The sequence below is a fragment of the Phyllopteryx taeniolatus genome, chromosome 9, assembly GCF_024500385.1.
Source record: "Phyllopteryx taeniolatus isolate TA_2022b chromosome 9, UOR_Ptae_1.2, whole genome shotgun sequence".
Classification (NCBI taxonomy): domain Eukaryota; kingdom Metazoa; phylum Chordata; class Actinopteri; order Syngnathiformes; family Syngnathidae; genus Phyllopteryx; species Phyllopteryx taeniolatus.
The window spans coordinates 7,586,230-7,611,894 of NC_084510.1; the positions used below are offsets into that span (position 1 = coordinate 7,586,230).

The following is a 25,665-nucleotide window of genomic DNA, read 5'->3' on the forward strand; positions in this document are numbered from 1 at the left end:
TTATTTTATTTTTTATTTTTTTTTGGTGAATGGGTATCTTTTAGCTGGAAAAGGAAAAAAATGAAGTGCACGCCAAAGAACTGAAAAAAAGGTTGTGGTGTGAGTTATTAAATACATTTGTTTTTAAAATTTTGTTTATTTTTGTGTTTCAAAAATTACAAATACTATTTTTATACTCTCTCTGTGCAGGCTGGTATGTGACTATATTAGAATGTTCTAAGCCAGTGATTCTCTGGTGGGTCGCGTAAAGTTAGTAAAAAATGACAGCATGTACGTTCTACTTGTACTTCTCTGGGTTTTCTCCGGTTTTCCTTCCTCACTGCGAGGTCCACTAAAGACTGGAAATTTAATCCAGGGTTTACCCTGCCTCTCGTCCAAAGTTAGCAGGGATAGACTTCAATTCAAATGGTTCCCGGAATGGGATAAGCCGTAGAAATTTAACATAGGGATTGATGAATACAATGTTCTATACTCAGTTATTGGTACATCAGAATGACTTTTCATAATGTAAACAACAATGAAAATGACACAATTTCTTTCTTGTGTAACTTCCAGCCAGAAGATACTCCAAATAAATGTTCAATTTAACTCAAAATGTGGATGGCTTGTGAATATTTTGGTGCTTAGATGTACAAATTGGTACTTTAAAATGTTTCTCAATAAGTTAAAAATACACAGAATCACTGCTGTACACAGTCACAACTGTGCCATTGCAGAGAACAGAACTGTGCAGAATAGCCATACATACAGTTCATACGGGCCAGAGCTCCCTCTAGTGTTCATTGTGAAATCATTTACCCGTTTTCAATAGCTACCTAGCAAGCTAATATCTGTTAAAATATTTTATATATTGTGAGGGAAGACGTACTAAAATATTTTTTAAACAGAAAAAGACTTGACTGAATAAAAAAAACTCTCTTACATATGTGTCCTAGCAAACAGCAGTGGTAATGCACATGGCAAAACAGTACAGGTACTCTTGAGCTGTTGATGCTGCAAAAAAATGGATAATTTTATGTACTGTAATACAGTAGGAGAAACAACAACAACGTGGAGATAAACAGCTGTAAAATATTAAGATTATGAATATGTGGTTTAATTTTGTGTGTGATTTCCCTTCTCCCCTCCTGAAGGTGGTGATTGGAGATAAAGTTGTCCTTAACCCTGTGAATGCTGGACAGCCTCTACATGCCAGCAGTCACCAGCTAGTCGACAATCCAGGATGCAATGAGGTGTGATTGGATTGTGATTCAAATATTGCTTAGAATGTATATTCATTCATATTACTGTATGTACATTTTCTAAAATGGTTAAGTATAATGTGCCAGGGATGGAAAATTACAGCCTTGAAAATGAAAGTTATGTAACTACGGTTCTATGAATCCCGAATGACCGCCAGGAGACGTTGCTGAAAGCACTGAATATTCCCTCCGCGCATGCGCAGTTGGAGCAAATGTAGCGCGATACTACCCACCTCTGGAGAGCAGCCTACACACATCAAGTGGAGGCCCTTGGGGAGTGGGAGAGTCCAAAGGGGAACACTGGGAAACGTCGATGATGACCCCTTTAGGCAAAATGGAGACGTCGCCAGGGCTGAGTTGCAACAGGGACATGAAAGTAGGAGTCTGTTATGACAGTCGCCACGACCTGACAGGAGAAAAGGCCAAACCCATAACAGTGTAGGAATGGGGAACAGTAGAGGGAACCATGGGTCCACCTAGGGGAAGCATGCTACTATCAAGGCTCGGAAGCTGTTGCCAGGTTTCACGAACACCAACAGTTTTCTCCAGCGCTAACACTGCGGCTGAAAAAAACCCAACAAACTCCCCCGGTTCCTGTCAAAGGGGGTTGTGCAACCCACAACTGGTGGCGTTTCTGAACCAGGAAGGACATAATCCGCCTGAGCTTCCTTGTCACGAGAGCAAAAGCCTGCAAAGCTGCATCACTAATGCATATGACACAGGCGTCTATACTGCACTCCCGCAGGGAGGCAGAGAGAGTGAACACAAGTTGAGCCAAGGAGTCACCAAGACAGCCAGTGCGTGCAGCATTGGCATGGACCCCTGAGAGAAGGTCTTTGGTTACCCTACATAGAAGTCAAGGACACCTTATAGCAGGCTGAAGTGACCCTTCCATGGTCGGCTCAATGTATGGCATCCGATCCAGTCCAGGCCCCGCAGCATGATGCATGGCTGTGATAACCTGGTCGTCCACTGACAGCTGGGAGAGAGCCACAGCATCTCCCCAGCAAGCATTTAGCCTCTTCAAATAGTCCTGTGACCGGGAGACAGAAAAGGTAGGAGAGAGATTCCAGTGCCTGAAGAAGGCGCTCCCAGGAGCCGACCGAGTCCGCTGTGGGACTCTCCAAAGTGCTGCGCAAGATACCCTTCACTGAGCTATCCACCGCGCCGCTGGACGAGCTCCAAGTTGACAATAAACAAGCCTACCTCGAATCGATATGCTGAAGCTGCTCGAGAGATGGCATCGGCATTCTGACCAAACACTGGCATGGGCTGGCGGACTGTCACAACTGCGGAAGCAGTATTGTGATGGTCCTGCAAGAGGGACCTCCTCCCAATCAACATTGCATGTAGACACACCACCTCAGAGGTGGGCTGTCGCACAGTCCTCACTGTCTGAGAGGCACCCCACGCGTTGGCAGGCTCACCACGGCGTCTCGATCGTCTCGGCTGAAAAGAAGGCAGGCGCCCAGAGGGAGGCATGCAACCACCATACATGCACGGATCTCCAGAAAAACTCTCCCCAAGGAAGTCAGGACCGAGGCATCCTGGGCAGAGGCCACGGCCTCAAGGAGAGCACCACAGGCAACACAACATTGAAAGTCTTCCATTGTGAATGGCCAAACAGGACCCCCTACGCAATAAGCTGAGGGAAGGGTGCGCGCATGTCGCCTACACAGCAGAGTTGCACAGTGCTAGCAGATGTGGGATGTGCGCCAGCAGCAGCTTATGCCCAAAACAAGACCAATAGTGCTCGAGTGACCAAAAAAGTCGCAAGCTGAGGGAAGGAGGCGCGGACACCACCTACTCAACAAACAAGAGACGCGCAGCACCAGTGGCTCACTTTCCAAAGCCGTCACACCATAGGCTGGGAGAGGGGATGCAAACACTCCCATCGCCAGCAAAGGCCACAAATAAATGTATAAATTAGGAAATCAAACAGACAATCAGTGCCAGCAAGTTGCGTAGAATGAGAGGCCGATGCTAAAAACTGATGTGGGAACCAAAAAGCCTGCGTAAACTGGAGGAAATGGGCGCAGACGCCACCTACACAACATAAGCAAGACATGTAGCACCAGCAGCTCACTTAGCAACGCTGCAACGCCGTAAGCTGGGAGAGGGGATGCAAACACTCCCATCACCAGCACAGGCCACAAATCAACGCATAAATTAACCAACCGAACAGACACCTGATGCCAATAAACCGGGGAAGCCCAGCAGAAGAGGAACTAATGAAGATGAGTCAGAGACGAGTAGGTCAGGAGCCAAAGCAGCCGAGGCCAGGTCAACACGACAGAGAGCAACCAACCACTCCGCGGCACCTGCGGTAACTAGACTACCTGCAGCTCACTATGAAAAGCCGCAACGCCGTAGGCTTGAAGAGGGCTTGTGAAGGTCGCCCATGCTATCAAAGGTCTTGAATTCATAACACATAAGTCCACCAAACAGACAATAACAGTCAGCAAGATGGGGAAAGGTGCACGAACACCATCTAAACCCAATAAAGGTGGGATAGACAAAACATGGCGGAGTCGAGCAGCTTGAGTGCCAACGCTAGGCTAACAGGACTGTCAGTAAATAGCTACTCTGCGGCACGCGCAGGTCCCTATGTGAAACGCAACGCCACAGTCTGGGAGAGGGCACGTAAACGTCGCCCTCACCAGCGAAGGCCATGAACAACAGCTAATGAACCCCACCCAACAGTATATGTCAAAAAGCTGAGGAAAAGTGAACAAACGCCACCCAAACCCCATAGAGATGGAACAAACAAGCAAGGCAGGGTCGGGCAGCCTGAACGCTAATACCAGGCCAACTGGACACTCAATAGCCATCCACCATGATGTGCGGTGACATTCACACCCACAGGTATCCATTGTGTCTTCCACTCTGTATTTTCAAACATTGCATATTGATAGCATACGCAAAAGATTCCGATTTATTTTCAGTGTCCATGCATTGCCTTCCGTGGGAACGACAACCTCCGCAAACATGGCCGGCACGTAGGCACAGTGCGCTGGCGCCCTAGTGTTCATATATAAGATCACACCAGCGGCAGCGGGGCACACAAAACCAGTCAGAGTCGAGCAGCCTGGGTGCAACAGTTACGTCACGACCTATTACAGAAAAAAGAGGACCTGAGCCCCGTGTGACACCGGAACTTATACCCGTTTCCGGTCACCGGGGGTCACACATGACATTTTTCGCATGCATACTTGAACATTGCATGTGTGAGGGGAATATTCAGTGCTTTCAGGACCGCCTTCCGGCGGTCAGCACGGAGGAAGTAGAATTATCATTATATTCATATAAAACTACTTAATCTTTTAAGCTTAAAAAATTGCATAATGAATTGGTGGACTATGATGTTTCATTTTATATCTTTTGTCTAGGTTAATTCTGTAAATTGCAACACAAGTTGGAAAGTTGTTTTATTCATGAAATGGAGTGACAACAAGGAAACAATCCTCAAAGGGGTTGGTACATTGCTATTCATTTTTTTGTGAGATACATTACAGAGATCACTTTCCTCTAAAATGTATTTTCAATGGCAGGGAGATGTTGTTCGGTTGTTCCATGCAGAGCAGGAAAAGTTCCTCACGTGTGATGACCACAGAAAGAAGCAATATGTGTTCCTGAGAACAACAGGCCGCCAATCTGCCACATCCGCCACCAGCAGCAAGGCACTATGGGAAGTAGAGGTTTGTATGTTCTTTTTCTTTCTTTTTCACAAGATGCATGTAGCCTAATCCTGAAGAGTGAAAAGCATTGTTTACACTGGTTTACTTTGCTTTAAAGATAGCAAAAAAAAAGAAAAAGCCTTATGACTTTGTCATACATTTTTACCTTGGCAGGTGGTCCATCATGACCCATGTCGCGGAGGTGCAGGCTACTGGAACAGCCTGTTCAGGTTTAAACATTTGGCAACTGGTTGCTACTTGGCTGCAGAGGTGGGTGAGGTGTGTGTCTTCACCTTTATCTCTTATTGTCCTAATTCTATACTGCCCTAATTGGTTGCTGTGTATGACCATTTTTTTTTGTTCAATTTATTCATAAACTGGCATAGATATGGAGGTAAATGTCATGCTGAATAGTCATTAGTTAATTGCTGTGTGGTCTGTTTGACAGGTGAACCCTGATTTTGAGGAAGAGAGTGTTGAGCAGCGATCCGCAGTAAGTCCGTTTTTATCACTGAGTGCTGATTGGACTTTTACTATTGGTGTTCATACATGGTGGGTCTTTGCTTTCTGCTCTAGGTGGTGGACTTCACACCCTTTAATTTCCAGGTACCACATATAAAAATGATTCAACTAAAATAAGTCTCAAAGTTATACTGTGTGTAAAAGAAAAGGTCAGAATTGGAAAGTTGGTTTTCTTAAATACTAGGGGTAGACTTTAATGCATTAATTGCAATAAATAAATTAATTTTAAATATTAACGCATTTAATCGCATTTTGTGTTCCAAACAACACGGAATCTTTGTCAGCGCACGATTTCTTTGTGCACCAATTACAGTGATGCACATGCTAGTGCACATTAACTTTAGGTCGTTTTGATTTTAGTTTTTCTTCTGTTTTATTATGAAATGCAATAAAATGCATTTTTCCACAGTTTAAAATAATTGTCAATAATTTCAGTTGTCCACTAAAATCCATTTAAATTAAACCATGTTGCTTTTTAGGACAAATATTGTTACATGATTAAAATGTGATTAATCAAGATTCATTAATTACAAAGCCTCGAATTAATTAGATTTTTTTTAATCAAGTCCCACCCCTATTAAATACATTAAATAATCTTGGAATGACCCAAGATATTGCCCGTGATTATAATTATTTATTGTTTTAAAAACACGTCAGATATCCAAAATGGTGAGCTTCTACTTAGTGTAGTACAGTTTTGGGTACATGTGAATGGGAATAGCACAACATTGTCTTTTTGTACTAATCAAAAATCAAGCAATACATTTTATCGCATACTCTGGTGAAACAAATGCATATATATATATATATATGTACACACACACACACACACACACACACACACTAGTTGACGCAAATCAATTTACTGCTGAATAATTCTCCAAACCACCACTAGTGGGCAGACCTTTACTATCCTATATCCTATACATTGTACATTTTCTTTACGCAGCTGGATGCAGATAATGAAGCTTTACGTGGCCGTCTACGGGCCCCCCAAGAGAAAATCATGTACACTCTTGTCCCGGTCCCAGATGGCATGGACATCTCCTCCATCTTTGAATTAGACCCCACCACTTTGAGAGGTGGAGACTCGATGGTGCCCAGGTACAAATTAAACACATTAGAAACATGTACTACTTTATAAATCCACTGCTTCACTGCCATACTTCTAAATATATAGAAATTCGCATGCAGTCGTAGAACATGAATTCATGGTTGGCAGTCAAAGGTCAAGGTGACTAAAACAAGGTGCACACATACTGATTTTTAATATACTAACTGATTTTTCAAATATGAGAGACCCCACACATGTTGTGGAAAAAATCAGCGTGTGCGTTCTTATTGCTCTTATTTTGTGTGGAGTACTCAAGATGACCGACAAAGAAAAATGGCCATACACATAACAATACAGTAAGCCCTCATTTATCGAGGGGGTTACGTTCCAGACCACCCCCGTGATAGAAAACAAATCTGCAAAGTAGTCACCAAATATTTGTTTTAGTATTTATATACTGTATATTTTCAAGCTTCATTCATATAATACAAAAATATATGTATATGAAGTGTAGGTATTATTTTTATACACTTGGGCTTGCCATCCTCACGTTCTATACTACCGTATTTTCGCGACCATAAGGCGCACCGTATTAAAAGGCACGGTCTCAGTTACGGGGTCTATTTCTGTATTTGACACATACATAAGGCGCAGCGTATTATTGGACGCAGGCATGGTAAAACATACGCTAACTTAAAACATACGCTAGCATGCATGCTAGCGTATGTTTTTAAAAAGGCAGAGGGAGCAAAACTGAGTTTGTTTGTACTTTATTGAAGTATTTAACAATCTACTCACAATATTTTTTTTATCAATCCTCATCCACAAATCCATCGAAGTCCTCATCGTCTGTATCCGAAATGAACAGCTGGGCAAGTTCTCCATCAAACACGCCGGGTTCCCTCTCGTCATTGTCTGAGTCAGTGGGGCTGTTCAGCAATGATGCTGGCGTCTAGGTGCCATTTTCGGGGGTCCTTAGCCAATATATACCTACTGGGGGCGTGCCTTTAGCTTCCTCTTTCACGCGCACCCTTCCCCCTTTAACGTCCACATGCTGTCCTCAGTCACCTATACATGTTGAGTCACATATAAGCAGCGTGTCGGCAGGAAATGCTCCCAGTCAGTGAAGCGGAGCGCTCATCAAAGTCACACAACAACATTTACAGATTTTGGAACTCGGTACACACATAAGGCGCGCCGCATTATAAGGCGCCCCGTCCATTTTGGAGAAAATTTAAGACTTTTAAATGCGCCTTATGGTCGTGAAAATATGGTACTCTCGTATCTGTGCCGATCGGTGACAGAAAGCGTATGCCTTTAAAAGGTGGGGCCTGGCCTGTTGAGGGACATCAGAGTCAATGAATGAGAGTGTAGAGTTGTCTCGCTGTTAACTGGGTAAAACATTAGCCACTCTGTGTTGAGTGACTTGACATCCGTTTCAGCAAACGACAGGTCTTATGTGAATGTGTGCTTTTGTTATTTTCTTACCTTTGTTCACTAAAGCGATGGAAGGTACACTGGCGGCTGTGTGTATCCTTTACCACAGGTGGAGGGATTACAATTTGTTCTAAATTAGTTAATGATGTTTACTTTAGTCACTGATGGTGTAGTGGTACACTCGCCTGACTTTGATGCAGGCACCGTGGGTTCAGTTCCCACTCAGTGACGGTGTGAATGTGAGTGCGAATGGTTGTCCGTGTCTATATGTGCCCTGCGACTGACTGGCGACCAGTTCAGGGTGTAGTCCGCCTTTCGCCCGAAGTCAGCTGGGATAGGCCCCAGCGTCCCGCAACCCTAACCAGGATAAGCGGTGTTGAAAATGGATGGATGAAATGGATGGATGTTTACTTTACCGTAGACATGCAGTTGTGTAATTTATGCCAGTTGTGCTTTGCAATAGAAACATTGCACTTTGGTGTCTTTTATTAAGTGTGAAATGATCCCAACTGATGATCCTCTGTTTGGGCGAGAGGCAGTGTAAATCCTGACCTTGAACTGGTCGCCAGCGAATTGCAGGGCGTATATAAACAAACAACCATTCACACTCACATTCACTACGGGCAATTTAGTGTCTTCAATTAACCTACTATGCATGTTTTAGGGATTTGGGAGGAAATCCACGCAGGCACAGGGAGTACATGCCAACTCCACACAGGGGAGGCCGGATTTGAACCCGGGTCCTCAGAACTGTGAGGCAGATGTGTTAACCAGTCGTCCACTGTTCCCCCCTCTATATAAATATGATCAAAAAGAAATTACGATGCCATGAAGCCACAAAAAGTGAATCGCGATATAGCGAAGGATGACTGCCACTCCACCGACAATCGATCCTCGCTCTAATTCATTGATTTCCAACCTTTATGGAGCGAAGGCACACATTTTACAATTGGAAAATCTCATGGCAGACCAACAAACAAAAATGTCACAATAAGTAGATACAGAGTAATTACTGTATGTACTTCCTGCCATCTAATAGAAGAACATTTATTTGTTCTGTCTGTCAATATGCCTCACTGGCATAAATAGAGAAACAATGATACATTATTTCTTGTAAATGAATTTTTTTTTTAAGCATCCATGCATCCAGTGAACAGCATATTATGTTGCCCACTACAGCATGGTCACCCTGGAAGGGGGATCCGTCCATCTGTGATCCATTCTCAAGGTCTTTTTCTTTTTGCCCAAATGGGTTTTCTGGAGTTTTTCCCTGCCTGGTTGGGGGCTGTAGAACACGGGATGTCGTTGATCTCAGTGAACAGCAGGCCTGTGAAGTCCTTTGAGATTCGTGATTAAGGTCTATATCAGGGTTCCCCAGTTATTTCTCACCGAGGGGCAAATTATGTCAAGGTTGCCAAGACGCGGACCAAATTGTCTGGGAGTTTTTTTCATCAGACTGGTAATAATTGCTTTACATGCAGATGCTATTGTTGTTGCTATTATTAGAAGTAGTTTTACTGTTATGATTAGAAGTACAAGTGCTAGTTAGTTGCAGGTATAGTAGTAGTCATGTAACTTGTGTTGAGGGACAGACAAGAGAATAAATGCACAGTTGAAAGAAAACAAGTCCAATATCACAAGAGGAAAAAAAAAGGTATCCTCGGGTAAAGATAATTGATCACTCTTGTACATAAACTTGGAGTATTTCTGCATACCAATATCAGTAATATTGATGCTGATTAAACAGTGTACCCCTCAGCAATACATATCCAGACTAAGTGTCAACATGTGAAAATGGCAACATTTCTACAACCACATTCACCTAATTAGGGGTCAAGTGAGAATATAATTTGGTTTAATTTAAATGTTTTAGTAATATTTTAATTATTGAGTTTCTTTGAGTTTGAGTTTCTTTTAGCCGGCACGGTGATCGATTGGTTAGCACATCTGCCTTACAGTTATGGGGACCGGGGTTCAAATCCTGGCCCCGCCTGTGTGGAGTTTGCATGTTCTCCCTGTGCCTGGGTGGGTTTTCTCCGGGGACTTCGGTTTCCTCCCACATCTCAAAAACATGCGTGGTAGGTTGATTGGGAACTTATTTCCTTAATTGACTCTTTTTGATTGATACATTTTAAGCAAAATTGTTTACTCACCAATCACTTTAAACCGCATACACTCCTTGAAGTCTCAGCGCCCCTTGCACAATGGTCATTGCACCGGACTATTGCAATATTAGTCATTCGAACTGCTCTAAGTGCTAGAGGACTCTGCATCTTTTTGCACAATTGTTTTTTTTGTCAATGTCTCCAAAGTGTTCTGTAAATTGACTGTCTGTTGTACTAGAGCGGCTCCAACTACCGGAGACAAATTCCTTGTGTGTTTTGGACATACTTGGCAAATAAAGATGATTCTGATTCTGATCAATGAGAGAAGTGAGATCGAGAGGATGAAGCAGTCTTTCTGATGTTGGGCCTGTATTCTGCTGTCACAATCCCGAGGGCACTGTCCAAGATAGTCCATATTGGAGAGTCTGTTTCTGTCCTGACTTTTGGTAGTGTTTATTGAAGAAAATGATGACTCGCATATACAGTATGTGGAAGGGGGACATTGTGAGTAAGAGCATTGCAACAGCTCTGGTGTTTTTGAATCGATATAGTGGAACCATGTTTATCCAAAGGTCACTCACGCCAACATCCTTGTGTAAGGTGGGGGGGACCACAGCTCTTTGGCTCGGCCCCCTTTGTTGAACGCGCAGGTTCGACCAACTTGCCAAAGACTGGCTAAGTCAGGAAGGCCCACCTCGCACCAAAAGGTGGCGAGGACACATCGGACCCTTCCCCGCCGTAGGGCATCCTACCAGTGCTCCGAGCTACCCTTTTGGGTGCCTGTGCAAACTCCGTTGGGAAGGAAGCGGGCAGCGCATGTCCGCTCTGAAGGCTTCTTTATACTCGCGCGGACAACGACCGTGCTGACGTCATTGCGGCTGTCCCACGCGTAGTTTGCCTTTATATTCAAGCGCAACCCAAGCGCGCAGTTTTGAAAATGTACTGCAGTTCACCTCCAAGTCAGGGGTGGCGCTGCATTTCGTTGGCCATTTCCGGTAGCCGTTTTTTTACTTTCTTTTCAGTAACGAGGAACAAAGCAACAACAATGGCGACCATGGAACAGTGTCTGTTAGAACAAATGGACCTAGATGACCAGATGATGCGTTTAATTATGCTGCAAAATTGATCGAGAAGGCACCGGCGTAGATGGTATGTTGAACCAAGGGGCACGCTGAGTACGTCATCACAGCATGTGACGAAAACGGACCAATCATGAGAGATGATCTCCGCGGCTTTTGACGCGCAGCAACTATTTTTTACGTGTGCGCGTCAGGCTACGCAGACGGGCCGCGCGGGGCAATTCGTCGGTCACATGATGCAATGTGGGCATTTGCGGCCGCGCGACCGGGGGAGTATAAAGAGGCCTTGAACGTCTTGCGAACAGCGTAATACGGGTTCCGGCCCCCCTGCATGGGAACTTTTTTTCCCCTGCTATTCTTTTTTTTTTTTTTTTTTTTTTTTCCCCTCTTTTCCGCCAAATCCACCTGTTCCCCGAGCGGACCGGACTGTATCATTTGTGTGTGTTTGGGTTCGACAAAAGACTTCTGGTTATCGAGAACTCTTATCTAATTCCTGGAGCAACCTTCAGATTACGAGACTGATACAAGGTTTCTCCTAAATTTTATACATGTGCTACCTGTATCCTACTACCAGCTACTTGTATGTAACCCTCGTGAGTGGCACGCGGGGTGTTACCAAAACAATGATAATTTATTGAGTCCAGAAAAAAGTCTCCATTGTATTTATGGAATGATAACCCGCCCTCCTCTGCCTCTGATTGGCTATTGGCTAGCAGCAATACAGGACTCGTACTTTTAGTGGACAATGATTAGCTGAAATACTTCAGAAACTCACACACAAACGTGGGTAAGCAATGCTGTGCGTCTGTGGACGCAGATTCACCATGCTTTATGCGTCCCTGCTCATTTTTGTGCATCTCAGATGCAGGACGGACATCAAACAAGAACTCTGTTTGCTCAGTTTGTCTGTGTGAACGCTTTTCTTTTCTTTTCTGGACTTGGTGACACAACTCAATGCAATGGAGGGAAAGTCCCTGTGTTCCAAACAGGAAGCGTGACCAGAGGGGAGCACTTCACAACGACAGCGCAATATTCAACCGCTCAAAATTAATCACGTGGACATATTATGCCACTGCTTGTGTGTTGGTTGTTGACCTCTGCATGCTTACAATATCATTCTTCCACTGTTCTTGGGGAAGTACGTTGAGTGAAACAGAAGGTTTTTTTTCATCCAAGAACATCCATTCCATACATTCATTTTCTATATCACTTATCTTGTTTATGGTCATGTGGAACTGGGGGCTAACAGAGCTGAATTCGGGGAAAAGTCATACTACACCTGGACCGGTCGCCAGATGATGACAGGGCACATTTAGAGACAGACACCCATTCACACTCATATTGACACATTCATATCTGAGAACCTTTTGAAAAGCTTCTAATGTGTCACATTGTCAAGTGCATGCCTGCAGGCTGCAGATAATAAACGGTAATGCATCACAAATACTAGAAATAACTCTGCCCCTCAAACTTTAACTTGAGGACTAATTAATTTGAGGAACAAGCAGTACACAAAGGTAAGGTGGTTTGCTCCACTGAGCAGTTACATAATCCCCAGCAAGAAAAGGTCTTCTGTCTGCCATCTGTGCTTGTCAGCTTGACATAGTGAGCAGACAGATACTCACACTTGTGGGCAAGCTGGGAGCATTCTTGCTCAGGTGTGACTCAGTGCAGGCGAGATGTTCCTACAGAGGTCATTATTGGCTGATCTGTAATAATTTATAATCTTGCAGTAATCGGCAGTGAGTTAATACCATGTACAATAGCAAAATCAATTTTACCTAAAAGGTCGAACATATGCCCACGCGAGCCCACCTCGGATAAATGGAAGAAAATGGATGGATGAATGGGTAGAACATATAGTACAAGACATACCGTGCAAGATTATTATATGGGTGACTTGAACCAGGTTGTAGAGTTGTTTACCCACAGGAAAATATAAGTATTAATGGGGAAATATTCAATCCACAATTACTCTGAATGAGTAGAAGTACTTTGAGTACCTGTCTTGAATGTAGAAGCAAATGTAGATAGGTCAATTATTTATCAATAATTGAACTTGAAATCGGGCGGCACGACTGGTTGGCACGGTGTACGACTGTTTGGCACTCTGCCTCACAGTTGTGAGGTCCCTGGTTCAAATCCGGCCTCCCTGTGTGGAGTTTGCATGTTCTCCCTGTGCCTGCGTGGGTTTTCTCCCAGCACTCAGGTTTCCTCCCACATTCCAAAAACATGCATGGTAAGTTAATTGAAGACTCTAAATTGTCTGTAGGTGTGACTGTGAGTGTGAATGGTTGTTTGTTCATTTGTGCCCTGCGGTTGGCTGGCGACCATTTCAGGGTGTACCCCGCCTCTCGCCCAAAGTTAGCTGGGATAAGCGCCAGCACACCCGCGACCCTCGTGAGGATAAGCGGTTCGAAAAATGGATGGATGGATGGATGGAACTTCAAATGCCAGAAACAAATCCTTAGTCTAAGTACAGGGTGGGGCTGAAAGGACAAATGGTTTTGAAAAACTCACAAAGTAATAAATGGCAGCTGCAAACAAATTTTGCTGATGAATCAGAATCAAAATCAGCTTTAATAGCCAAGTAAGTTAAAAGACACACAAGGAATTTGTCTCTGGAAGTTGGAGCTGTTCTAGTAGTAGAATGTTATTTTCCACACTTGATTGTGTCAAGCACTATTTCAACACATTGAAACAAAAATTGTTTGCAGATACCATTTAATATTTTGTGATTTTTTTTGAAAAAACGTCTGCCCTTTCTGCTCCACCTTGTATTTAGATACCCAACCATTGTTAAATTAACACATCACAAACAGGATCGTTTGTTTGTTTGTTTCTTTGTTTGATGTCCCAATGAGCAATTACTAATTAACAATGAGGAAAGGTTGCAAAGCAATATGATTTTTAAACAACATTTGTCAAACTGTCAATCTTATGTGAATGGCTCTGGCAGGTAAGTACAATGTTCAGAATGGAAATAGGTTGGGACCAATAAGTGTGAACTAATATGACCTTTGACCCCATCAACAGTACCTCAAGCATCCATCCATCCATCCATTTTCTGAGCCGCTTCTCCTCACTAGGGTCGCGGGCGTGCTGGAGCCTATCCCAGCAATCAATCGGGCAGGAGGCGGGCTATACCCTGAACCGGTTGCCAACCAATCGCAGGACACATACAAACAAACAACCATTCGCACTCACATTCACACTTACGGGCAATTTAGAGTTGTCAATTAACTTACCATGCATGTTTTTGGGATGTGGGAGGAAACCGGAGTGCCCGGAGAAAACCCACGCAGGCACGGGGAGAACATGCAAACTCCACACAGGCGGGGCCGGGGATTGAACCCCGGACCACAGAACTATGAGGCAGACGCTCTAGCCAGTCGTCCACCGTGCTGCCTACCTCAAGCAATTTGCACTAAATATTATCAGTTGATATCTTGCTGGTGACTTATTTGTGTGTGTGTGTGTGTGTGTGTGTGTGTGCGCGCGCGTGTGTGTTTTTGTGTGTGTATTTGTATGTGAGACCTGTAGGAACATGTACCACTTTGACCTTACACATCAACTTGAAAAATTGTAGTTTGTCAAGTGTTGAAAGGGAACATGCAACTCCGCTACCTGTGTCAGAGTTAAGTCAAATAAATAGTTCTTTCTCAGATAACGGAGATGAACAGTTGAGAATTGTGATGACAATTTAGCCCTTTCTAATCAATGCTGGCAATAATTTGGTTTTGAATTAAACATTTCACATGATACATTCCACTGTACCTTAATTTCTTTCTTTCATTCTTGTCACTTCTAGGAGTTCTTATGTGCGGCTAAAACACTTGTGTACCAACACATGGGTTCACAGCACAAACCTTCCCATTGACAAAGAGGAGGAGAAGCCTGTTATGTTAAGAGTGAGTTCAATAAAAAAGATGGTCATTTATCAGTTGGACGAATGTACTTATATTAAACATATTCAATGTTTTCAGATTGGAACTTCAGCAGTGAAAGAAGACAAGGAGGCTTTTGCCATTGTACCAGTGCCACCAGCAGAAGTGCGGGATTTAGACTTTGCCAATGATGCAAGTAAAGTGTTGGCGTCAATTGCAGGCAAACTGGAAAAGGGTACCATTACACAGAATGAAAGGAGGTAAACAGTGTTAGTATTCAACTTACTTTTTTCACTCCATTTTTATGTTGCAGGTATAGTACATTTGTTTTATTACCATACACATACTATCCACAGGTTCGTGACCAAGCTTCTAGAAGATCTAGTCTTCTTTGTTGTGGACGTCCCAAACAGCGGACAGGATGTTTTGGAAATCATGGTGAACAAACCTAACAGAGAGAGACAGAAACTCATGAGAGAGCAGAATATCCTAAAGCAGGTTTGTTGGAAACCTCAGGAAGTCCATCTGGAATTTACAATGTTTTCAAGAGCTCATATTAGAATTTCTCACTGTTTTTGTAGATCTTCAAACTTCTCCAAGCCCCTTTCACAGACAGTGGTGATGGTCCCATGCTGCGCCTAGAGGAGCTAGGTGACCAACGACATGCTCCTTTTCGACACATTTGTAGGCTTTGTTACAGAGTATTACGCCACTCTCAGCAGGACTACAGAAAGAACCAGGTGGGTGTACCCAAACTTCACTCCAACTCAATGGCCTTTATTCTTTGGTAATCATCCTCTCTCGTCTTCTTTTGACAGGAATATATTGCCAAGCAATTTCGCTTCATGCAGAAACAGATAGGCTATGATGTGCTTGCAGAAGACACAATAACTGCTCTACTCCACAACAACAGGAAGTTGTTAGAGAAGCATATCACTGCTGCAGAGATAGACACATTTGTCACTCTTGTGAGGAAGAATCGGGAGCCAAGGTGAATTTGAGAGGACTGGATGGGTTGTGGCTGAAATTTTGAAATGGCAGAAAGTGTATAGTCATGCATTGTATTATATAAATCTTAGGGCTTGGTTTACTATGATTCCCAAATAGGGGATGCTAAGTGGCGTGTTCACTCTAACAGACTGTGCGCGCTGTTGGTGGGACTGATGCACGTGATTTATTAATACTTTCTTTTACTAGTGTCCCAAATAGCGGGCGCTAAATTACGTGTTCACTCACTCTCACAGACTGCGCTCATTGTTGGCAACAGGTGTAAAAGTTTTAGAGACCGCCATATTTAAAAGAGGGTTTTGCGCTCTAGGTAGCGCCGGGGGTTTTCACCATGAAACATTCAGGAGAGCAATGCAAGCTCGAAATTGAGCTTGAAGTGATGGAATTGGAAGTGTTAGTGGAAGCCGAACAAACAAATTACTGAGTTACAGCAAATAAATCTCGTTTTGGAAGCCAGCAACCGCATAAAAGCCACATTTTGTTTGATTCTACTCATCCCGAGTGCGTGGCAATTGGATGTAGAGGTATTTGCACATCATGAGTAACAGTGTGTTTAAAATTTTGTTCAGGATAATCTTAAAGAAACATCTTATTTGCTGACTTTGACTGTAAGGGAGGGAAAACGCTCAAATTCGGCCCCTTTGTCGGTATGTGTGTACCCAGCATCAGTGTGGACTGTTTGTGTGTGATATTCTTGTTACCGTTGTTGCTGATATGTGTGTGTGTGTGTGTGTGTGTTTGATTCTGTCTCTCATGTTCTGAATCAGAATCATTCTGACTAGACTAGAGAAGATCCTCACAGTTTGTTTAAATACTTCGCTTAACGATCAAGCGAAAATATGGTTTGATCTGCTGTTTGTTGTGACGTGTACATAGGTTTTTGGACTACCTGTCGGATCTTTGTGTGTCCATGAACAAATCCATACCTGTGACGCAGGAGCTCATCTGTAATGCAGTGCTTGATCCAACCAATGCTGACATCCTCATCGAAACTCGGTTAGCTTTGTCATTTCTGTTGATTTTAAATTGGGGGGGGAAAAAAATGAAATTATGTCTTGTTCATTAGATTAGTCTTATCAAGGTTTGAGTTTGAAGTATCAACAAATGGTGAGAATCCTGTTGAGGCTGAGGATGAAGAGGAGGTGTGGCTGTTCTGGAAGGACAATTTCAAGGATATACGAAGTAAGAGCGTACGAGAGTTGGCCCAAGATGCAAAGGAGGGTCAGAAGGAAGACCATGAGGTGGTCAGTAACTACAGGTCAGATATTTGAACATGCGATTTGCTGTGTTTACTCTGCGAAATAATGATTTGTGGGAAACTTTTAATTATTGCAGTTACTATATCAGGGTGAAATTGGAACTGCATGAACATAGAAATAATATGGTACACAGTTGCAAGAAAAAGTATGGGAGTCATTTGGCATTTTCTACCATAACTTTCTGCATAAATTGCTCATAAAATGTTTTGTGATTTTCATCTAAGTCACAAGAATAAAATACCACCCAATATTAATTTTATGTAGAGGTGCAACATTCAATCGATTAATCAACAACTAAGCGATTATCAAATTAAACAACAATTATTTTTGATAATCAATTAATCATTTATAGACCTTATTTAACTAATAATTGTCCAAATCCTCAGAATTTCAGCCTCTCCACAGTAAATATTATTTGTATTTATTAATAAAGCAGTAAATATTCATAATTATTTTTTATTTTAATCATAAAGCAGACTGAATATTTTTGTTTCATCAAAATAAGATATTTGCCGCCCACTGGTGAACGGGTGAATGTGAGGCTTTGTAAAGCACCTTCGGCACTGTGATGGTGTAGATAAAGCGCGATATAAATGCCTACAATATACAAACATCTTCTTTTACTTTGGAAAACAATTATCAACATTTTTGGCTATATGCTGACATGTTACGGTCCAAACCAGGAACTGAATCATAATGCATTTGTTTGTGCATTTTCTGCACTGTCAATTTGAAATAAGGTTCAGTTTTTTTTGTTTTTTTGTTTGTTTAAATAAAGGGATGGAAATGGAGAAAATAAACTATTCATCAATTGATCGAAAAAAAACATTTGACCAATTAATGGATTATAAAAAAAAAAAAAAAAAAAAAAAAGAAAAGAAAAAATGCAGTGTTCGGCCACCCACGCGAACTGTCGGTCGGTCTCTGAGGGGGGGAAAAAAAAAAGGTACGGGGGGCAGCAATTGGCCACAGAGGACTGCGGATCCAGCAGGTATTTGCCATGCCCTCTATGCAACACAAAAATTGTTAATAATCGGGCCTCTGAGAGCTCTTTGTGTGAGGTATGGTTCACATCAGGTAATGCGTCTATGAAAATCAAAAGTGGTGTGTTTCTTTTTTTGGGGAAGGAAGCTTTAACCAAAACCTTGAATCACATCACATTCACTGGACTCCAGGTTTGCTGACTTCTGACTCTGATTAGATCTTGGAGAATTCATTGGCCTAGGGGTTCACATGTACTTTTTCCACCCAGCACTGTGAAGATCCAATAGAATATATGAAAACATATGCACATATGTTTGTGTGGTATTAGTTTAAGAAGGTTTTCCTCCCACATCCCAAAAACATGCATTAATTGGAGACTCTAAATTGCCCGTAGGCATGACTGTGAGTGCGAATGGTTGTTTGTTTCTATGTGCCCTGCGATTGGCTGGCAACCAGTTCAGGGTGTACCCTGCCTCCTGCCTGATGACAGCTGGGATAGGCTCCAGCACGCCCACGACCCTAGTGAGGAGAAACGGCTCAGATAATGGATGGATGGATGGCTAGTTTAAGAAGACTGTTTTTGTCGATTTTTGTAACTTCAGTGAAGATCAGATCACATTTTATCACCAATTTATGCAGAAATACGGATAATGCGAAAGGGTTTGCATGCTTTTTCTTTTCAACTGTATATGATGTGATATTAAAACAAAAAACATACAGCTGGCAAACTTCCTCATAATTTCTTGATAGGTGTCAACTCAACCTTTTTGCCCGGATGTGTTTGGACCGTCAGTACTTGGCAATCAATAAGATCTCTGGCCAGCTGGACGTGGATTTGATCCTTCGCTGTATGTCTGATGAGGACCTGCCCTATGACTTGCGGGCCTCCTTCTGTCGCCTCATGCTGCACATGCATGTGGACCGTGATCCCCAGGAGCAAGTCACACCTGTCAAATATGCCCGTCTTTGGTCTGAGATCCCCTCTCAAATTACAATTGAAGAGTGAGTTCCTAATGGGAATATATTAAATCTCATGTTGCTTCAAGTGATGCTTGTGATTTTTCCTTATGTGACTTTCCATTTGTCTTACCAGCTATGATAATGATGGAACCAGCAGAGACGAGATCAAGGAGCGATTTTGCCTCACTATGGATTTTGTAGAGAACTACCTGAGAGAGGTGGTGTCACAAAATGTTCCCTTCTCTGACAAAGAGAAAAACAAGCTGACCTTTGAGGTATTCCTTCTTGAATAATCAACACATATAAACATAAAACAAAAAATGGTTAATTTGTATGTTAGAATATTTTTTTCCCCCTCTGTTGTAACTATGCTTCTTGCCAATTCATTTGATACTGCTGTGAAGCCTATTTTTTCACTTTAAGTCATGGTCAATTTGTAAGGAGGGAGCATGCATGCATTTGTGGGATGAGTAACACACAATTAACTATGTGATCTAAACTCACTGCGATTGGCTGGAAACCAGTTCAGGGTGTACCCCGCCTCCTGCCCGATGATAGCTGGGATAGGCTCCAGCACGCCCGCGACCCTAGTGAGGAGAAGCGGCTCAGAAAATGGATGGATGGATGGATGATTTAAACTCATGTAAAATGTGCCAAATCTTTACTCCCTTCAATAAGTAGACTATTTTGCTGTTGTCATTGACTGTCGTTTGGAGCTTTTGGTCCCAAGAAGATGGCACCTCCCTTTTAGCACAGTCTTTCTGGATGATCTGGCACACTGCCTCTTGAATGCTGCGAAGAGGCCTGCCATGACCTTTCACAATCACATGCACTGGAACTTGAACATGAGGAATCTTATGTTGAGTCAGGAGCTGAAATTTAGCTGACAGAGGTTAGTTTAGAGTGTTAAAACGATAGGGAGATGGGTGTGCCGATTGCTTTACCAATACAGTTGCACATTTTAGTGGAGGAGTTATGATAATGTGAGGTGACATCACCATCACTGGAAAAAAAAAATGTTTTGACATCATTGAAATCTCAATGCAGAGATATTTCTCAAGCTGAGATGCCGTAACCAGTGGCAAATACCATATCTCCTTATTCAGTGACTGAACACACACACATACCCAGCTGTGTTTCACTGACAACGCTCCTAACCTTAACCCAACTGAACTTGCGTGGGATTGGCTAGGCTGTGATGTTTATGCTAGAGTGACCAACACGACAATAATGGCTGACATGCAAAATCGTCTTCTTGAGAGGTTAAATGGTGACCATTACATGAAGAGGAACTTCCAGACGATTGAGCCTTTGTGAAGTTCTTCCATGTTACTGAGGCTCCTGACCTTTTCTTAAAAGAAGGAATTATAACATTTCCAAGAAGTCTTTTTTCTTCCATGATACTGAAGACTTCAATCATCCAATCCATCAAAGAACACAAAGCAACAGCTGAAAGCAACAGAAGAATAAAGTGTTTGCAGGCAGTGACAATTTGGCACATGTAACACGGGCAGAACAGAGCTAAAAGCTAAAAGCTAACTGCACTGACGTTGATAGCACAAATAAATAACAAAAGAAAAGCAAACACAAATCAACAAATATTTTGATTTGTGTTAAGTATGTGGTCACCAATTTTCCTATGCACTCTTGGTCATCATTGTCAATTTATTTTCAATAGGTAGTGAATCTGGCAAGGAACCTCATCTACTTTGGGTTCTACAACTTCAGTGACTTGTTAAGGCTGACAAAGATACTGCTGAATATTTTAGACTGTGTCCATGTCAGCACCGTATACCCCATCAACAAGCTTGAGAAGGAAGAGCAAAGCAAAGGTTGGCATCCTGCTCCTGACACTGCATTCATGGTATTTCCTTCATGGTTGAGGGTTGTGTTTCTTTAGCTGGCAGTCATGTGATGAAGTCCATTCATGGAGTCGGGGAGCTAATGACCCAGGTAGTGCTGCGAGGTGGCGGTCTGCTGCACACCACACCAACTCATCAGCCAGAGGGCGATGTAGTTAAAGCCCAGGCTGAACCAGAGAGAGAAGACATCATGGTCATGGACACCAAGCTTAAGATCATTGAAATTCTACAGGTGTGGCATCAGTAGACTGCTTTGTGTTGGAACTGAAAAACTAGCCCTGATGTTTCACTTTGACCTTTCTCTTACCTCAGTTTATCCTAAATGTGCGGCTAGACTACAGGATTTCCTGCCTACTTTGTATTTTCAAACGAGAGTTTGACGAAAACAACCCGCAATCAGAAAATGCTGCCAGCCAGAATGGAACTAATAATGTCATCAGTCAGATGCCAGGTATGTGAGGGCGCAGTCACACAAGGCAATCCGATCCGGGTTGAAGCACATTTGACGCCAAAAATCAGGACTAGTTGATGAATGCTAGTGAACTGTGCCTTGCTCAACCATGGTAGACATCCCTGGCCTTAGGATGCTTAGAAGAGGTGGGCTTGGGCACGGTATAGAGCTCAGACTTGTCGTGTATTCAGCGGGGCAGTTTCTCCTGCCAGTTATTAACGATATCCGCCACCTTGCATAATCACACTTTATTAGTAGAACACAGAAAGAATATAGTCAGACAATTACAAGAATACAATTGTAATTACGAGAATACCTGTGAAGTCACAATTTTAAAAGAAAAAAGTTGAGAATAAAGTGTGCAATATTCTTGGAGTAATATTATTTCCATTCCCATCAAAATAACCATAAACAACTCCTATATATAAATAAACCACATTGTCAGACAAATTAAGGTGATGTTGTTTCATTTTGCAAAGTTATGACGTTCATACTGTAAATGAGATTGGGCACAAATGAGTTCAGCACAGTGTGACTGCAAGCCAGCAGTAGACAGAGAAGTGAGGCGTAACTGTGGTGATGCGCAGGAGAGTTTGCCCAGTGTGAGTGCATTCTTAAACATTGTAAAAGGCAAAAAATTCATCTGAACATTTAACACCCTTCAGGAAATCTTGACTTTGAAAATATTGAGGAGCAGGCAGAAGGAATATTTGGAGGAAGGTAATTCTTAACTCATTTTGCTATATCAAGAATACCTTGAAACAGTTTCTTTGAAAATAATGAAAGTAACTTATTTTTGTCTGGCCATTTAGTGAAGAGAACACTCCACTTGACTTGGATGACCACGGTGGACGTACCTTCCTAAGAGTGCTGCTACACCTTACCATGCATGACTACCCTCCACTCGTGTCCGGAGCACTTCACCTGCTCTTCCGACACTTCAGTCAGAGGCAGGAAGTTCTTATGGCTTTCAAACAGGTAGGGCTTACCACTGCTGTTTCCTTCTTCTCTGTTGTTTGACCTTGCAGTTCTTGGTTAACACTGATCTTTCAATGATGAAACATTTTAAAAGGAAATTTAATGCAAACCCTCCACTCTGTCCATTAAACTGTATTGTAGGTCCAGCTACTTGTGACCAGGCAAGATGTCGATAACTACAAGCAGATCAAAGCAGACCTTGACCAATTGCGGTCCATTGTGGAGAAGTCCGAATTGTGGGTTTACAAAAGACAGGGAGAAGATGCGATGGACGGAGATGGCCCCTCAGAGTCAGATAACAAACATAAGGTGAAGTAGTCACAATTTAAGATTACGTGCTCGACTAGTGTCAGCAGTTACAAGCTACAAACTAGGCTAAGCCAAAGGACCGAGTGGACCCCAATGCCTCCTAAGCATGCCTGTGCTTTCGAGAAACTATATGGAGGACTTAAACAGGTTTAAACAAGCCACAGATGACAAGTGAAATCATTGTTTTAGAGTTCCAAACAATTTGCAGAAAAGCGCACTAGTCCACATCTCAAAGAATGCAATTATGACTAGTTTAAGTAGTTGCGGTAAATTGAGTTGTTGCAGTACAGTACTGTTATTAGTTAACACAACCATGTTCATTGTTTTACAGGGGGATTCACTTGGTTCTGACAAGAACAGCACAGAAAGCACCAGCAACTATAATTACAGGGTTGTAAAAGAGGTACTGTATACTTATTTGTAATGTAGTTTTCATTTAAATGTTTGTATTGTTATTAAATAATTTTTCACCATTTCTGTCCAGATTCTGCTGCGTCTCAGTATGCTTTGCATCCAGGAGGGGAGCTCGGGAAAGAAGAGTAAGAAGCAGCAGCAGAGGCTGTTGAGAAACATGGGTGCACACTGTGTAGTGCTAGAGCTTCTACAGATCCCTTATGAAAAGGTCCCTTGTGTGCTTCTGAGATTGGACATTGTATCACATGCATTTTAACATTTGTAGGAACAAAAAGGAGATTCTGTGTTTTCTACAACAGGGTGAGGATGTTCGAATGCAAGAAATCATGAAACTGGCTCACGAGTTTCTTCAGAATTTCTGTGCAGGCAACCAACAAAACCAAGTCCTTCTTCACAAGCATATAAACCTCTTTCTTAACCCAGGGGTGAGGTACACACCAAAAGCAGATTCCAACCATTTTAAAAACAAATGAGAAAACCTTACTATCAGTTATGTTGATTAGTTGTGTTTCTTGTTTTTAAAAAAAAATACTTTCTTCTTGTGCTGTTGCTTTTCCCTAAATCCCTTTTCTGCTCTTTCAGATTCTAGAGGCCATTACCATGCAGCACATTTTCATGAATAACTTCCAACTCTGTAGTGAGATCAGCGAGCGTGTGGTTCAACACTTTGTCCACTGTGCTGAGACACACGGTCGACATGTCCAGTACCTAAAGTTTCTTCAAACCATTGTGAAGGCTGAGAATAAATTCATCAAAAAGTGTCAGGACATTGTCATGGCTGAGGTTTGAGGGTTTTTTTTATTTTTATTTTTTTAAATAATAATAATGCTTATTCTAATGCCCACTTACACCCAGTCGTACAATGAGTTTCATTAATATTATTGAATAGAAAAAATATACAAATGTTCATTGAAGATGTGTATGACCAAAACAAATAACTGTCATAACTGACAAACAATAACACCTGACAAAAGCTTTAGTAACAGATCTTCATCTTAAACTGTTACAATAGTCGGTTTTGAGAATGCCATAGTTTTCTTGCGGTGCTATGAAATGGTTGTGAATAACCGATTTCAACTTTCCGCTGTGACTCTGACCCCTTTAGCTTGTGAACTCAGGAGAGGACGTCCTTGTCTTCTACAACGACCGTGCATCCTTCCAAACGTTAATTCAAATGATGCGCTCAGAACGGGACCGTATGGATGAAAACAGCCCTTTAATGTACCACATCCATCTGGTTGAATTGTTAGCTGTCTGCACTGAGGGCAAAAATGTCTACACTGAGATTAAATGTAACTCCCTGTTGCCCCTGGATGACATTGTGCGGGTCGTCACACATGAAGACTGCATTCCTGAGGTGAATTTCTTTGTTTTTTTTGGGGTTGGAATAGATTTGGTATTGCAAATTGCTGGGATATAAAATGAAATGCTCAACATATTTTATTAATAGTGGCCTTAGTGCATGATGCCACTGGCTCTATATACAGTATTGTATGCATCTTGGAAATGAATAGCTTTACTTCATATTCTAATAGACCTGTGATGATCAACGTGGTAAAATAAGTTGAAACCCCACCCACCTTCCCTTCTCAAATACATAAGGTTTTTACATGTTTTAGATAAAGATTGCCTATATCAACTTCCTGAACCACTGCTATGTCGATACTGAAGTGGAAATGAAGGAGATTTATACATCCAACCACATGTGGAAGCTTTTTGAAAACTTCCTGGTGGACATTTGTCGGGTGAGCAAAGCAAGATGTCTGGACATCCATTAAGAGGCAAAAATGGGGACTGTGCATCACACGTGTTTGTTTATGTCTAGGTGTGCAACAACACCAGTGACAGGAAGCATGCAGATACCATGCTGGAGCGTTATGTAACTGAGACAGTCATGAGCATCGTCACATGTTTCTTCAGCTCTCCTTTTTCTGATCAGAGCACAAGCTTGCAGGTAATTTGAACTGTTTGGTGTCACATTTAATATGATGTAGTGCAAACAGTTATATATTATGTAATAAACTTCACACAGAGTCATGTCCTATGTACTTTGCAATCGGTTTGCCAAATGTTTACGTTTATCGGGTTGAAAGAAGAACTATCTTCAAATAGCTTAACATTATACAGACCAGCAACTACATTATGAGCACTGTAATGAGATCCAACAAAAGAGATGGAAACAAGTCTGCATTACACTGAGCATCGATCATTTTACACTTGAGACTATATACAGACAGGATGCAGATATCTGCAAACAACGAGTCCCAGCCATAGAACAATGGGTCCCTGCAACTTATCATCACAGGAGTACAGATTCAGTAATCCTCTGCTATATGACGGTTGTTGCTTCGCCATATTGCAGATATTTGTACAATCATTTTGTGTTATCCATTGCTCTTGCGCTCTCTCAGTATGCTAGCCTGCCCCAATAGCAATTT

At 42.3% G+C, this 25,665-nt stretch overlaps 1 protein-coding gene across 20 annotated transcripts in view; it reads left to right on the plus strand.

Moving 5' to 3' along the window:
• The window catches only part of itpr1b (inositol 1,4,5-trisphosphate receptor, type 1b), a 121,601-nt gene that overhangs the window by 32,341 nt on the left and 63,595 nt on the right, over positions 1-25,665 (plus strand). For 15 of the 20 annotated variants that reach the window (XM_061783506.1, XM_061783510.1, XM_061783512.1 and 12 more), the window contains exons 7-35: positions 1,134-1,232; positions 4,631-4,714; positions 4,793-4,939; positions 5,093-5,197; positions 5,367-5,411; positions 5,495-5,524; positions 6,390-6,544; positions 14,927-15,026; positions 15,102-15,262; positions 15,359-15,500; positions 15,584-15,742; positions 15,821-15,993; positions 16,887-17,006; positions 17,077-17,268; positions 19,004-19,255; positions 19,347-19,488; positions 20,892-21,045; positions 21,114-21,307; positions 21,388-21,526; positions 22,192-22,246; positions 22,339-22,504; positions 22,646-22,813; positions 23,145-23,216; positions 23,298-23,435; positions 23,527-23,652; positions 23,810-24,010; positions 24,333-24,584; positions 24,847-24,972; positions 25,053-25,181. In XM_061783506.1, the coding sequence (XP_061639490.1) occupies positions 1,134-1,232; positions 4,631-4,714; positions 4,793-4,939; positions 5,093-5,197; positions 5,367-5,411; positions 5,495-5,524; positions 6,390-6,544; positions 14,927-15,026; positions 15,102-15,262; positions 15,359-15,500; positions 15,584-15,742; positions 15,821-15,993; positions 16,887-17,006; positions 17,077-17,268; positions 19,004-19,255; positions 19,347-19,488; positions 20,892-21,045; positions 21,114-21,307; positions 21,388-21,526; positions 22,192-22,246; positions 22,339-22,504; positions 22,646-22,813; positions 23,145-23,216; positions 23,298-23,435; positions 23,527-23,652; positions 23,810-24,010; positions 24,333-24,584; positions 24,847-24,972; positions 25,053-25,181 (4,026 nt within the window). Of the gene's footprint in view, positions 1-1,133; positions 1,233-4,630; positions 4,715-4,792; positions 4,940-5,092; positions 5,198-5,366; positions 5,412-5,494; positions 5,525-6,389; positions 6,545-11,085; positions 11,186-14,926; positions 15,027-15,101; positions 15,263-15,358; positions 15,501-15,583; positions 15,743-15,820; positions 15,994-16,886; positions 17,007-17,076; positions 17,269-19,003; positions 19,256-19,346; positions 19,489-20,891; positions 21,046-21,113; positions 21,308-21,387; positions 21,527-22,191; positions 22,247-22,338; positions 22,505-22,645; positions 22,814-23,144; positions 23,217-23,297; positions 23,436-23,526; positions 23,653-23,809; positions 24,011-24,332; positions 24,585-24,846; positions 24,973-25,052; positions 25,182-25,665 lie in introns of those variants that run through there. The other 5 variants (XM_061783507.1, XM_061783524.1, XM_061783525.1 and 2 more) reach the window with 2 other exon arrangements.